This window comes from Larus michahellis, chromosome 9 (assembly GCF_964199755.1).
Source record: "Larus michahellis chromosome 9, bLarMic1.1, whole genome shotgun sequence".
NCBI classification, from domain to species: Eukaryota; Metazoa; Chordata; class Aves; order Charadriiformes; family Laridae; genus Larus; species Larus michahellis.
In genome coordinates, this window is record NC_133904.1 from 37,145,069 (window position 1) to 37,159,602 (window position 14,534).

At 39.7% G+C, this 14,534-nt stretch overlaps 2 protein-coding genes across 3 annotated transcripts in view; one reads left to right on the forward strand and one right to left on the reverse strand.

Moving 5' to 3' along the window:
- The first annotated feature begins 3,864 nt into the window (after nucleotides 1-3,864).
- The window catches only part of DCX (doublecortin), a 125,099-nt gene continuing 114,429 nt past the window's right edge, over nucleotides 3,865-14,534 (forward strand). Inside the window, exon 1 of one of the 2 annotated variants that reach the window (XM_074599922.1) lies at nucleotides 3,865-4,079. The gene's annotated coding sequence lies outside the window, so the exon portion shown is untranslated. The remainder of the gene's footprint in view (nucleotides 4,080-14,534) is intronic. The other variant, XM_074599921.1, reaches the window with a different exon arrangement.
- On the reverse strand, nucleotides 11,153-11,546 carry SERTM2 (serine rich and transmembrane domain containing 2). Its single transcript, XM_074600588.1, has one exon. It carries the CDS (start codon nucleotides 11,544-11,546, stop codon nucleotides 11,268-11,270), a length of 279 nt encoding a protein of 92 aa, XP_074456689.1. The 3' UTR covers nucleotides 11,153-11,267.

A 14,534-nucleotide genomic window follows, 5' to 3' on the forward strand; every position in this document is an offset into this window, starting at 1 on the left:
ACAATTCTGCCATAACTAGTAAAATAAGTTAATTTTTCTGCATGTAATGAGCTTTGATATTCAAGAAATGACTCGTGTCTAAGATCAAAAGGAAACATCTTCTGAAGCAGACAGTGTCCCATTTTTTCTCCAGGGCCTTAGACTTCTGTCATAATAGGCAACATCATTCGCTTTGGTTTCTCTGAACCTGGAATTTTATTTTTTATTTTGTGAGGCAGTGACATGGTGAGAATTCAAGTGAAATCTTTGTTGATTCTGAGACTGGTATTACACAAGGTACTGCGGGGATATATTGCAGGTCCCTTACTGTTTTCTGTTTATGAACAACCTACCCCAAGGTGCTAATTAGCTAGAAGAATTGCATATACACAGAGTACTGTTTTGTTCCTCCATAAAAATACATTTGTAGTTGAGGTGAATGTAACTGCTTGGCTTAATTGTGAGCCTCCTGGATTTCTGAAATCGGCAAGGTAATAGCAAAAATTTGTAAGACTGGTATTTTTCTTCTAAAAACTAATTACAAATATTTGGTTAATTCTTAATAACACCCATCCTCATTAGTGATTTGTTAGGTGCAATAAACTCATTTAAATATTTTTATTTATTTTCTACAAACACTGGCCACACATTGCTTATGGTCAATAAGATCTGTCTTTCGTGGTTGGTACCTCTGTTTTATGATTGTAATCAGCTATTTTCTTGGCCTATGTACTGTGTAGGCTGGAAGAAATTCTTTTGTGCATCTTACTTTGACATACGGATATGATTTGTGCCATGACAGGTGTTTCTTTTCTAATTTGAACATCCTTGAGTTCAAGGATGCCTGAACAAGGGACAAGGGGCAAAGCATGGCTGGCTGTAATCTGTTGCTTCTGAGACTAGGCAATGCAAATGCCACTGATTTTAAATTTTCTTTGGGGCATTTTATTTTTCTCAGAGGAAGAAGGTTCAGATCAGACTTCTTAGCCAGATAAAGTCTTGAGGATACTTGTGAGTACTAAATAATAATGATACAACAGTTTTAAATTGAACACTGTGCTTCAGAAGTGGCTGCAATAGGAGGAATCAGCATGATCTCTATGGGTTTATGTAACAAAAATGAACACCAATTACAGTGCATTTTTTCCACTGGGACTTAGCCCATCATTTTGTCTAATTATGGTATGAATCCCACAATGGAGAAAACCCTTCTTCTGTAAAAAACTAATTCCCTCGAGAAATGCTAAAAATCTTAAAGAACTCTAATTATAATACATTTCTCAATAGATAAAGAGAGCCAGAGTAAGCCTGTGCCAGCCATGTACCACAAAACAAAACAAAACAAAAAAACCCAAAAGAAAAAAAGAAGGGCTACCCTGGGAGACAAAGACGGAATGTGAAGTAGTTTGTATAAACTCCTTCATCTAGGGATGAAAACATCCTTCATCTAGGCTTGTACTAAGTACAAGGACTGATCTATGCCTAAAAGTGTTACTGTCAATTGAGAGTTCGATAGATTTATTGACATATACTCAAGGAATAATGTTGGACTAGAGAGACTTGGGAAGAAAATTGCTGAAAACAAATTCTGCTGTATTTTGAAGAAGTTCTGAGACACTCCAAACTAGCATGGGTACTCAGACTACTCAGGCATGCAGTTAGCTTCGAGTATTGTGCTTTCTGTCACCAGGCATGTTATATCATGAAATGGGTTGCCTGTGATTGAAAAGGGAAAAGCCTCTGACTTTCTCACTCCCAGTCCTATTCTTCAGCCCAAGTTCCAACATCAGTTTGATTGAATTTCTGCAAACCTGAGATAATTCATTAAGCTACAAAGCTCTGCTGAGGGTTGCTCAAAAGACTACTGAATGGCAAAAAAGTCAGCAGAGAGAAGAGCTGCAAGGTTTCTTCAGCACAATAGAGGATGATTGTAGATGAAAGTGACAAAGAATAGGCTACAGTCACTCAGGGATGAGGTAACCACACGTCCACATATCACTAAGCATTAGTTTACTTTGCCTAATGTTTTATTATGAGTTTTAAACCTGCAATATTAAATAAAGAGGCAGTGTTTAATGTTGAAATTGCCTAAAACATGCCTTCCCAGCTATCTGATGAAATTGAGTCCAAACTCTTATTTTCATTTAATGGGATGGTCTCACATATTTTATAACACTGAATGAACGATCTTTCCGACTCACAAGAAAGAATAAACAGCCATCCCAAGAGGACGACTGCATGTTGCATTTATTTACAGATTGGTTTACTAAGAAAAACAAAAACAAATGATGATTACTGATGAAAGATGATACTTTGGAAAGTGAAAACCTGGTATAGCTGGATCTAATCACCTGAGAGAAAGACAACATCTCTCACTGCTTCCTGGCCATGGAGATGTTTGTTTGTCGTGTTTGTCTTTCCTTAAAGGAAACAATTGAGAGAATTTATGCACCCACAAAGACAAAATCTCCAGAAAACAGACAAAACCTAGCAACTCACAGGTTTTCCTGCCTCTATAATGCTGATGTCAAACCATGTGATAACAGTCCAGGGAAAGCTGGTTGGCTTCTCCTCATTTTACCTTTAAGTTACATTCAAAGAGAATGTAAATTTAAGAATGTTAAGATATTATTTAGATAATTTATTGCAATCAGTCTCCTGTATTCTTTCTTAAGTGGCTGACACAGTGATATGCAAAAGTAAATAGAAGGAGAAGCACATGGAACATGCACAGAGACAAACTAGGTACAGCTCAGCTGCATTTGCTGTACCTGACCTCAGTGTTGTTGAAAGGACTTTTTCAAAGCAGGTTATACTTATTAAAAATAGTCTCATAGTCTGTCTGCATTCCAAAGTCTTTGACTGAATGTGCAGCATTGACTCTTTCATTTAGTTTGGTTATTGCTGGTTTCTCACAGTCTGCTGTGAGAGAAGTCACATTGCTCTAAAGTAAGGAATAAGAAATGACAGCCTGAGCAATCACACCATCCATTCCCATCTGATCTGAGTCTGTTTTATCCAAGTAGAGGAGAAATATGAAGGTTTGTGCAGTTAATTGTGGTGAATGGTATGTCAAGTGCTGTTAAAAAATCAGCTCTAGCAGTAAGAGAGCAATTGATTCTGCCAATGTCTCTGCCTCTGAGACTGACGCAGCAGCATTTGATTTCTTTGAGAAGGTAATCGTTCTGTGAGTGATGCTAGCATCTGTGAGTGATGATAGCATAAGCTTCACATAATTAAATGGGTTACTGACATTGTCATTCATTGCATGTGACGGTTCTAGCCCATAGACAACACCTTTCTTCCAATCTAAGTTCCTTAGAAACAACAACATCATATTTTAATGCCATTTTGCCAATGTGAGCTATTGTGATTTTAGCTTGGCATGAAGCTAAAGTGCTGTATGGTACCTCCTGCTGATGGAGTTGCTAATCCCTTCTGACCATTACTGTATTCCATACAAGATTAGTCCCCTACTTTATTGACCTCTTTGACCAATCTGTTATAAAGGAAGCACATTACAGCTTGTCATAGCCTGAATTCCAACTTAGTGAGCCTTTTCTTGAAACTGTTCAATTTATGGTGAGCTGTTATTTGTTATTGTAGAAAAAAACCCAAACCTTCAATAACCAGTTCTTGTTAAGGTGTTGAGTTTTGAGCTTTATTAATTGAATTGGTTACTTCTTCATTTCCTCTCTCCCATAGGATATTTACTGTTGTGGGCAAGCATCCACCTGTTTTGGAATTCAAAATTAAGCATGCACTGAGAAAGCTCTGATTTGTTCCTCCTGTAGGTCCTGCTTTTCTGTACCGTTTTGTCTGATGTGCAACTGGTCTCCAGATTTGTCTTTTTACTTTGTATGAACATGCCTAGCACTCTGCTGTGATTCATTCCTGATTTACTGTGTGTCTCTTCTGCCTGCTCTTGGATTCAGAGCTGGATCATGAGTAAAGCATACAGTAGGAGAAAGCTACAGTCACACATCTACCCACAACAGACCTTCCTTTGCCTTGCATGCTTGTTGTATGGATTACTATTCTCTGTGTCATGGATACTTGGTGCCTGCATAAACTGGACACTCTGACCTACAGTTTTAATTGTAAGTATCTTGCTCTGTCCCCTGCTCTTGAGTTGTGAGTAATTCCTGTGATCTCAGGTTTCCTCAGTAGGAGAGAAAAAGAGGCAATGATGCTGAACTAATCAGTATTCATAAAATGTAAAGGCTTATTTGAGCCTTTAAGTGGCAGGCGTGATACCAAATTTAAAGTTGTTGTCTACCACCAGCATTATGTCTGAACTGTGACCTCCTCATGGATATGGAAGGCAGCTTTTCAGAGAAAGGCCTTAAAGATGTCATCTGGTCCATCCCAGTACCTCAAAGCATGATAAGCTCTTCCTAATCTCTTTGTTATTGCTGTTGTCCAGTGAAGACACTGAATTCCCATTAAAGCAGTATCCATTTGGAGATGTTTTAAGAATTCTAAGCCAGGCAATGTTCATCATAAAAGTTCAAATAGAATAAAATCTCACACAGGCTAAGTATAACTCAGTCTGTCAGCATATCTTTCCCAAATTGCTTTGCAGCAAGTTATTATTCAGCCTCATGCCAGCTAAGCTGGTGATGAACAGCCTGAGTGTGGAGGTAAGCCGGACAGTGAGGCAATGGTGTGTTTGGTAGTGAATTGATGGATAGGTACAAGCAAAAGTCAAAAAAGGAAAAGCAGCCTCAGCATCCTGATCCCAGTGGTTTCTTCTTCCCAAGTAGCTTGCAGATGTGTGTATGGAGAATGTTGTCGTGCTGTAGTTATCTGTTAGCTGTCCCTTTCAGTGTTGGTTATGCTCTATAACAATAAACAGCTTTGAAATTCAGGGTGTGACATAGCACATTAGCCAAAAATAAGTGTGTTCAGAATGCTTGTCTTGTTTCCTCTGTTTTGTTGGATGCACTCAACAAGAAGTCACACTTCTTCCCCACTAGGTGCCAACATGAAGTAAATGCAAAACGGTGTGGTATTATCACCTGGACTCCACATGCTGACAGAGTCAGTGCCGAAAGGGCTGTAGAAGGGCTTTTTCAAGCTGTGGAAGCATGAAAAATTTGTGAACAACAGCAAACCCACATCTGTTTGATTCTGTAGTGACAAGCTGTAAGATTTGCCAATGAGCGTATTGCAGCAACTTCACACAGGCCCAGATGTGAGCTTCCTGGGGCATTATGTGCTGCTAGTCATGCCACAGCTATTTGGACAGGTTCCTAGTAACCTAAGGATTATGGAATAATATTATAAAAGATGCTGCATATTAACTGCTATGAACATCAGTTAGTTTGAATTAAGATTGCTAAGGCATAAGGAGTAAAGGGGAGATCTTCCTAGTAAATTTTGCTTCAGCAGGTGGCATCCAGGTTTGTGTCTTTCAAGCTAATAATACAGGGTACGTAGCCTTAAAAAAATCCACCTTCAGCTGCTCTGTGCACCACAGCACTGGAAACACCCACTCGTGAGTTCTGGGCCAAAGACAGGATTCCGATATGTTTAAAGGAAATAGGAAGAATAGTAGGAAGGTGCTGGGGGATGCCAAAGCCTGTAATACACTCAAATTCAGGTCATGGTTTTGTGTTGTCCTGTAAAGAGTGCCCCAGTTCAGCACCTTGCCACGCAGTTCAAAGGGTAGCCCAAGACAAGTTTCCCTCTGAATCTTCCCTGCATTTGAAAGAAGAGCTTGTCTACCTGATGTTTGCTCACAGATAGGTGCTGCTTCCTCCTCCAGTATTGCTGGTAGGTATGTGTTTTTTCATAAAACTACATGAATAAACATCATCCAGTAGCTATTGTGGTGCAAGTGTTTCAGGACTTGAAGAGGAACTAGCTTCAGGACAACAGCCCAGATTAAATAAGTTAAATTTATTGCTTGCAGAGAACAGATTTCAAGTACCAAAGAATGTTGCTGAGCTCTCATTTGACTTGCAGGTGCCTGTTGTTGTATCTTAATCGGTTGCTATTAAATGGGACTGTAAGAGTAGGACTATGACCATGAAGACAGAATTAATGCAGAGAGTCAGTTTAGGAAGTCTATGGCTATTAGCTTGATCAAATTATACTTTGAAAATGGGTTAATCAATCTAGAGGAGAAGGAAAGGAGGGAAAGGTCTTCTGAATTATTCATCATTTGTTTCCCAGTTGACAAGTTTACACAGACATGAATTTAAGGTGGGAGTACAGGGAGTGGGTTATTAATTACATATGAATTGGACAGACCTTTCCCTCTTGTATCCAGATCTGCTTTCACAACTTAGCATTGCCTAGAGCTGGACAACTTCTTTTTGCCTTCAGCTGAAGAAATCCTAGAGTACCCCTGAAAAATCCAATACATCAAAATTCAAGTTCGGTTTAGGATTATTTTTCACACATAACATCAACTGCCCTAGATTAATGTTTAACTGTTCTCTCTTATGAAAGGACTGAAGAGGAAATTTTCATATACTGCATTCTAGAGAGCAAGCGTGCAAGGAACAAACTTATCATGGTGATTTTTCAGGCTTTGTTTTGATGTCTGTGCCCACAGAATGAACATCAGCAATTGAAGACTGCTCTTATTTGTGCTGGAACTTCATGACCTTCTGTAAAAGCCTAAGGATTAAGATCTCAGAGAGCTTTATGGGATTAGGCTTTTGGTAGATGGAATATATAACATGCAGTTCCTCTTTGTGAACAAATGTGAAATCTGTATCAGGAACTGTAATTGAAAATATCATCTTTACTAATCCTCAAGGATGTAGTCTTAAATCTTCTCTTGTAACTTTAGCATTTGTTTATAGAATTATGTATTTGGATACTTTTTATTTGACATTCTGTGTAGTCTTTTTTAAGCCCACTGCATCTACCAAGCAGATTTCACCATCTCTAGGTTTATTTTTCTATCAAAATGGCAACAACTAAGTTAACAGCTCATGTACTAAGAAAATACCATTTGGGATTTTTTCCCTTTTCAGATATATCTGCATCTGAATTTTTAGTCATGCATGTCATTGTAAGACTGCACGTTTTTTGCGGGTACCTGAATAAACAGAACTGTGAACAAGCTTTCTGTACATACCAGAATTAAGCTGAAGTATAGACACACCACAAAGATATGTTGTATTTGAAAAAAAATACAACCATTCCAACAATCTTGCCTAATTTGCTACCTAATCTGTAGCAAATAAGTTGACTTGTGGCATTTACTATTATCAGCGGGTAAGTAGCAGGAGGAGTTGTCTGCATCTCTCCTAATCTGCGAAACTGCTTTAAAGCCACAGCTGTCTATCTGTCTGCACTAGGATGTTACCTCATAAGTAGTTACCACGTTAGTAACTGGAGGGTAAGGACATTATTTCCTAGAGAAGACAAGGCATACAAGAAATTTTTCATTAATGCTGACAGTTAAATGGATGTGTGACATCACATATTTTTTTTCTTTCAAACATGTTCTATTTCTTTTTCAAGTAAAATCAAAAAAGGTCCTTTGGGGAGCTCAAGGTTGATCCTCTGCTGAGTTAATGCTATTTGCAAAATTATGTTCTTCTCTGCAGTCCTGTGAGGATATGGAAATATACATTTATGTTTATATATTCTGACACAAAGAAGGAACACATTCTACATATGAACCCTTTCTGCTCAATACTTAAGGGTTTGTTAATGCAGAAAATTCATGGATGTGAATGGAAATCATGTGGATGAGATTACCCAAGCATAAATCCTGTAGAATATATATGGTTTGGTGAGTTACACCACACTCAGGTCCTGACACCTCCTAGACTAAATACCCTGGGGAACTGGGAGCAATGGTGGTTTTCTGATGGCTGTAGGCTTACTCTGACCTCACAGTCCCACCCACAAGGAATGGCAACATGTAGTCGTTTTGCTGCTCTTTCAGAACAACAGGTGGCTGTCTTCCCCTGCAGGTAGGGAATGGAGGAGGTGATGAATTCACTAAATAGTCATATTTATTTCCAGTGTTTAAGATGGGAGTAAAGATGGTAACAAACTGTCCTGGTTCAAGTCGTACTTACACAGACTGGTATGGGGTCTCCTTACACAGATGCCTCCTGAGGCCAACAATTAATTTGAAATGAGTGGCACCACTTGAGCCTATTTCACATCCATACGTGGAAGTAGTACAGAGCAGTCAGTGACTCACCATTGATAGTAGCGTGTCTCTTTATTTTTGTAAAAAAACCCAATTTTCTGTAGCAGACGGACAAGTGGGAAGGGAACAGACTGCTGGAGGAGAAGGGAGTGGATGCGACACCTGCAGTTTTCCAAGATCCATCAAATCCATGCAAAAGTTCCAATAACCACTCTTTATAGCCAAAGAATACCCAAGTCCACTAAAGCCCGCTCAGCAAACACAGGTCAATGCATCCGAACAGTCTCTTTTCTCAAAGCCATCAGGTCTTGGACATTACAAATGAGACTGAAAAAGGGGAAAAGGTATTCTTCTGGTTCTCAATGAGAAAGGCTTTAAAACTTGCTGGCATTGTACAGACAGGTGAGGTATTTAATTACCTCTGGGACTGTATATGTATCAAGTGGGACAGATACTTTGTGTGAAACGAAGCTTTAGAAAGGAAAACTTGCTATTTTTGTGTTAGATGATAGGGCTGCTTTCCTTAGCAGTATTATATAGAAATACAGAGTCTGCTCAAAGTTATAACGTGATATAATGTAATGATATATAAAGTGATTGCTCTTATTTACAGTATATTTACTGAATAAGTTTTAAAGGGTTGTGAGACTCTTCTGAATTAACACACTTTAGTATGAAGGAAAGAAACAGAGTCTTGACGCCTGCCTCTGGCGGGCTTTTCCGATGAGATCAGAGCAATAAGAATTTGGATCCCAACCCAGATGACACTGTCTTTTTCCATTAGTAGGTTTGATATTTTATGTCAATATTTGAATCTTTCCTGCAGCTTCTTGGAAATAAGGCTTTTTCACAGATAGTCGTGCTGTAAGGCTAATGTGGTTTAGTTGCTGATTTAGTATGTTAGAACATTTACAGTCTAAGTTGTAGCTTTCAAATGGCACATCAAGAAAATTGGGAGGGCTAGTCTGCCTCATGATGGCTGAATGAATGACACACACCAAGCCAACTTGATCTGCATAGATTTTTGTTAAATTTAAATGTCGTTGATGAACTCAGTAGCCGTCTGTCCTAGCTGGACTGATGTCCAAATCATCACACAGAATTTGGGCTCTTGTGCAGTACTGAGAGTAGCACTCCTTGAGGAGCTAACCTTTAGGTCAGGTGTGAAGCCACCATCCTGCCTGGTGATATCTGTGTCTTGTCCCCATGGCAGAACGCTTGAGGGCAACCTGCCTTCTGTCTTCTTTTTGAGATAAACACAGCCAAGCATGGCATGGGGAGATATTGCTGAGAGTGCATTGTTTGCTGTATTCCCTAACACAGTCACTGTGCTATTTTATAGGTTAAACCTGCTTATGTGGGTGTTAGTGGAGTATAAAGGGTGTTATTCAATATAAGGAAGAAATTTTTAAATGGCTTTGTACTAAATACATGAGTAAGAAAAACACTAGTCCTGCCCATGGACCAACTGTATCCAGTATGGACATTACTTATCATTCTGCTCCCCCACATACACAATCACCTGTAAAAGCCATATTCCTAGTCCAAACAGCTCACCCATATACAGACCTGTTGTTCACAAAGCATTTGAGAAACAGTTTCTTGTTACTATCACAAGTCCATGGAGTCAGTGTCTTCTCTAATTTTAGCACTGGTTTTGTGTGGGGAGTTTACACTTTCCAAGCCCTTGGAGAGAGAATTGGCAAATAAGTGTATATAAATGTGGAAAGCACCAGGGGATTTTATCACTAAACTAGAATTAGACTGTAATAAAGAAGGTAAGCTGGGTAAAATTCGTGCGCTTTAGAGATATAGGTGAAGCAATCTCGCTCAAGGTTTTTCTTGAGCCAGTGGCTCTGGCAGTGGCTCTCCCAGAAGTGATATGCCATATTTGATTCCACCTTTCCCATCCACAGAAGCAAAGTCAATCTCTATACATCGTTCATAGGTAGGAGGATTGGATCAGATTGTTGTTTCATAAATTTAAGTTCCAAATGATCCACCAGGATATTTGGATTGAGTCCTATCTTTTAGTGCTCAGTGAGTTTACTTTCCATCTGCATGTTCCCTACTAGTCTATGTCCAGAGCTGTTCACACTATTCATTATTGCAATGCCAGGCCCTGGCATTTCTTCAGCTTTCTTTGGAGGAAAACAAATAAAAAAGCTTTGGAAGAACCGGTCTGTCTTTTGAGAAAGAAAACCCAACATGGATAAGAGAGGAAATGTTATTATGAATTTGAATCGCTTAGGAGAAGAATGTCCATTGACTCACAGACTTTATACTGCATTTTAGTTACTGAGTGATACTGGGAAGGCTGAAAGGCATGAATATGTTTATATTCAGCTCAGTTAATGTAACGGAGAATAAAAGAAGAGAGGTAGAGTGTATTTTAACATTTTTCCTCTCCTGCTGCTCATTTCCTGCTGATGCTTTCTTTTTATTTTAAACCTTTGTTAAATTTTATCTTTATTTTCTTTCCTCTTTTAAAAGTTCTGTCTTTGTGATATCTGGAATGCAACTATCCACTGTAGGGTTTTTAATGTCAGAAACTCATAGTTCCAGCAGGTGATGAAACATTTGTATACTTCTGAAATTCCATCGCGTAAATCTGCCATTCAAGTGGGAAAAAAGCAGTTTAAGGTTTTCCTTCTTGAATGGGAGAAATGCCTGAGAATTTCCAAACCACTGATAATTTCTGTATGTATCCTGTTGGCTCTTTCCACTTAAGCCAGTTTACTTTGTTGATTCAACTCTTTTTATAAGCAAGGAATTTAAGGGCAGAGAGATAGGTCAGCAAATACAGGCTCCAGGACACATTCTGCTACGTGTCTCTCTGGGGTTTTTCCTGTCATTATTGTGGCTTTTACCATTTTCTGCAAGGGCTTTTAAAGGGATATGAGTCTTTCCTGATGGCAGTAGGTTTCTGTAACGTAAATTTTGTTGAGGGTGTTGCACACATGTTGCCTGTAGTGTCAACAGCTAGTGGGTCCCAGCCAGTCAGTCTGAGTTGAGTGACACTCTCCATATGCTCTGTGCTGCTGTTGATAGTTGTGCAATAAGTTGTAGGGCTCAATAGGCAGGCAGACATTCTTTCCACCACCATTTGGCTGAACAAAACATGTTTCACAAGCACAGAGCCCTCTTTGCTTTGGGGCCTCTAAGTGGTAGGAATCCTGCTGTGCATTTCCACATCTGTGAACTGCTGGACATTCTCAGTGCTCTCTGGAGATGTGGTGATTGGGGAAATAACATGCTTCAGGCGCAAGAGCATGGAGAAAAGCAATATGAGAAGGATAGCCAGTAGCGTTAGAAACAATCCCACGTACACGTAGAGGCTGGAATATTTATCTGCTGTTGTGTCTACTTCTGTAGCCAGAGTTGGAAAGTGGACGCGGCCAGTCAGGTTTCCACGGAATTTGAAATAAATCTCAGTCATTGCTCTCTGTCAGCTTTGGTCCATTTTGCCTATTTACCCTCAGATTTCCTGTCTTCCCTCACCAAACTTACAGAGGAGGTCAAGAGACAAAACTTAGGACAGATGGCACAATGGCTTCAGCAAGAAATGCGCCATCCTCTTGGTCTCAAGACTGCTGGTTCACATATTCAAGCAGACTGCATGAGACAGGCCTTTGCAAATCATTTTGCAAGTTGCTATTAGAATGACAACAAGCATTAGAGACTTGTGTTTTACACTGCCATCTGGCTTTCATTTTGTCCTGAAAATGCTTCGGTCCTTCTTTTGGTAGGTCATCTCCTTTGGTACGTGAAAAGCTTTGGTCCTTCTCTCAAACTGAGCTGCAAAGGTTTGCACAGCTTTGGTCTCTGCAAGTGCTGTTTTCCAAACAAACTGAGTCAGCTTTCTGCCAGCTTCTCCCACAGCAGGTGGTTTATCCTTGTATGAGCTGGGGAAGGTTGTTTTCTGTTTTGTCAGACTGCTGGGGGAATCTCTTCTCTCCTAATCCAGGGCTATTGATACTTGCTTAAGGAGTATGGAGTTTTGAGTTTCTCATTAGGAACAGTCAAAAAATTGGCTTTCTAAAAGGAAAAAAATGAGAGAAGGAGAGAGAGAGAAATGAAACCAGGTACCAAAATAGCCTAGCCTATATGAGGTATCTTTAGAACAAATAGATAAGAAAACCCTTGTCACACTCCTATGAGACACCTTGATAGAGAAAGACCATGCAAATCCAATGTTAAGGTCTCCTCTGTTAACACTCACTACTTACTTCTGGGTAAGAGAAGGACCCACGGTCTATGGAATTAGATGTCACAGAGGAAGGGAAGATATGAATCTAGGCAGCATCTTCCACCATGTGTGTCTCATTTATTGTTTATCAGGGCCCTCTGTTTCTGAGGCAGGATGCACCTGGCAGGCATCCAGAGCCCTACTTGTCCCACTGGGGCAACTCTGCCGCAGGATATGGCACTTCACTCCCCTCCTGGGAGCAGAACTTACTAGAAATAGGGGGTATCTTAAGGTTTTAGCATTTTCAATTCTTCCAACTGGAAACAGAAAATGTAAATGACAAAAATTCACTGTAAATGGTGCATCCAAAACCATCATTTTCTGCTTTGATAAGACCAGAATTTTGTTTTTAGCATTGAAACAAAGTGATGTAGTAATTTATAATGTTCACTACATATACACCTACATGAGATGTGAATAGAGTTACATTAATATGATAATATACTATGGCAGTCAGATTAAAATGAAACATTAGGTCAAAATGATAAAAACTCTGATGCTTTTAGATAAAGATTTCACCTAAAAGACATATTACTGCAAAACATTTTGACAGTCATGGGCCTTCAGTTTGTAAAACGTAGCTGTTCTATTGACAATCTTTGGTTATGTTCTCCCCGTGCACCAGTGGAAACAACACCTTGCTGTTCTTCAGAGAGAGGTGGTTGAAATCTGGAGGCCTGAGTCGTCAAGGGGCTGATATTCAGGCTTTCATTACAAGCAAGACAGACATACTTTGGCTCACGTGATGGGGAAACATCCAATGTGCGGCGTTTTTGGAGCAGGGACGCTGGGGATTGTCTACAATTACCTCCCAGCTCCTGCAAAACCTTCTTCAGTATCAAAGCATTTGAAATAACAGCAATCCAGTTTAGGAAATATTGGGCCATATCCTGCTTAGTAATAGGCTGGCTAAGCTGACCCAAATTGCTGACTGAAAAAATTGCCTGGGGATTTGACTTCTGCAGTCCCTGCATGGGTAATGTATTCTGTGCTGGGCTTTGTGTAGGAGGTTGTGGGCAAGCATGGTAGAAAAGGGCTGCTCAGTATTTTTCCAGGAGCCGACTCAATCCCTTTGGAGCCAGGTATTCTGGCAGCAGGGGTGCTGATGCAGAAGCATGGGACGTGAAAGGGGAGGTTCTGTTGCAGCCAGGCACTTTTGCTTTCAATTACAGGGCAATAACTCTGTGATTTTCACACTTCAAATGTATAAATGGAAATTCTTCCCCATGAAGAATATTCTTACGTTACACAGCAGGTGGGAAATAGAGGGTGTGATGGCTACTGTCCATATTAAACCTCAGTTTTTACAGTATGGTTTCTATGTTGATAATGAAGTGCAATCAGTCTGGAATCTCACACTTGTGTGAGTTAAAGCACAGAACAATGTCTTTGCCCATCTCATCTGCTATCTTACCGAGAGCAAAAGTCAGAGCTAGTTTCTCTCCATAAGGAGCAGAGAGCCTAATGGCTTTACATACTTCATAAAATTAGACTGCAGAATGCTAAGGACATTAGTCTGAAGTTCAATAATTAGCTACAAACCAAGACATTGAATTAACAAAGTTCAGCTGGGCATTTATTGATAAAAGGAGCAGATTAATAGTAAAAAGTATTAGCAATGGGGAGCTGGCACAGCTTGCTTTTTATTTTTAAGTCTCAACTATAGAACTGTCAGGAGCAACCAACTATTAAGACTATTGAAAGCTGTGAAATTAACTACATCTTTTCCAGAAATGAGGCAGAAATAATTCAGTAGCTCCAGGCAACCCCAAAGATTTCTGCTTTTCAATCTACCGATTATCTCATTGAGCACAGGTTTTTGGATATTTGCACACTCCCCTTTAAGGAATAGAAGCTTTAAGATTGTAGGGAAAATATGTGGTACACAAAGATTCTGAAAAAAATGTATAAAACAGGTCAGCATTATAACTTTGTATGACTCTGATTACAGGAGGCAAAACCTCACTTGTTACCCTGAGAAGCCCTCAAGTCCACGGACAGAGATAGTAAGCAGAAGTTTGTTATGGAGCAGAGCAGGATAACTAGAGTCCACATTCCCTATGATCTAAATTGTTAATCAAGGCTTAGTCGTCATTCTCTGTCTGGACAATACTCCCATTTCTGAGAGGTGCCAAGCACCATTAGTGTTCACTGATGCTCAGTGGGTACAGATTGATT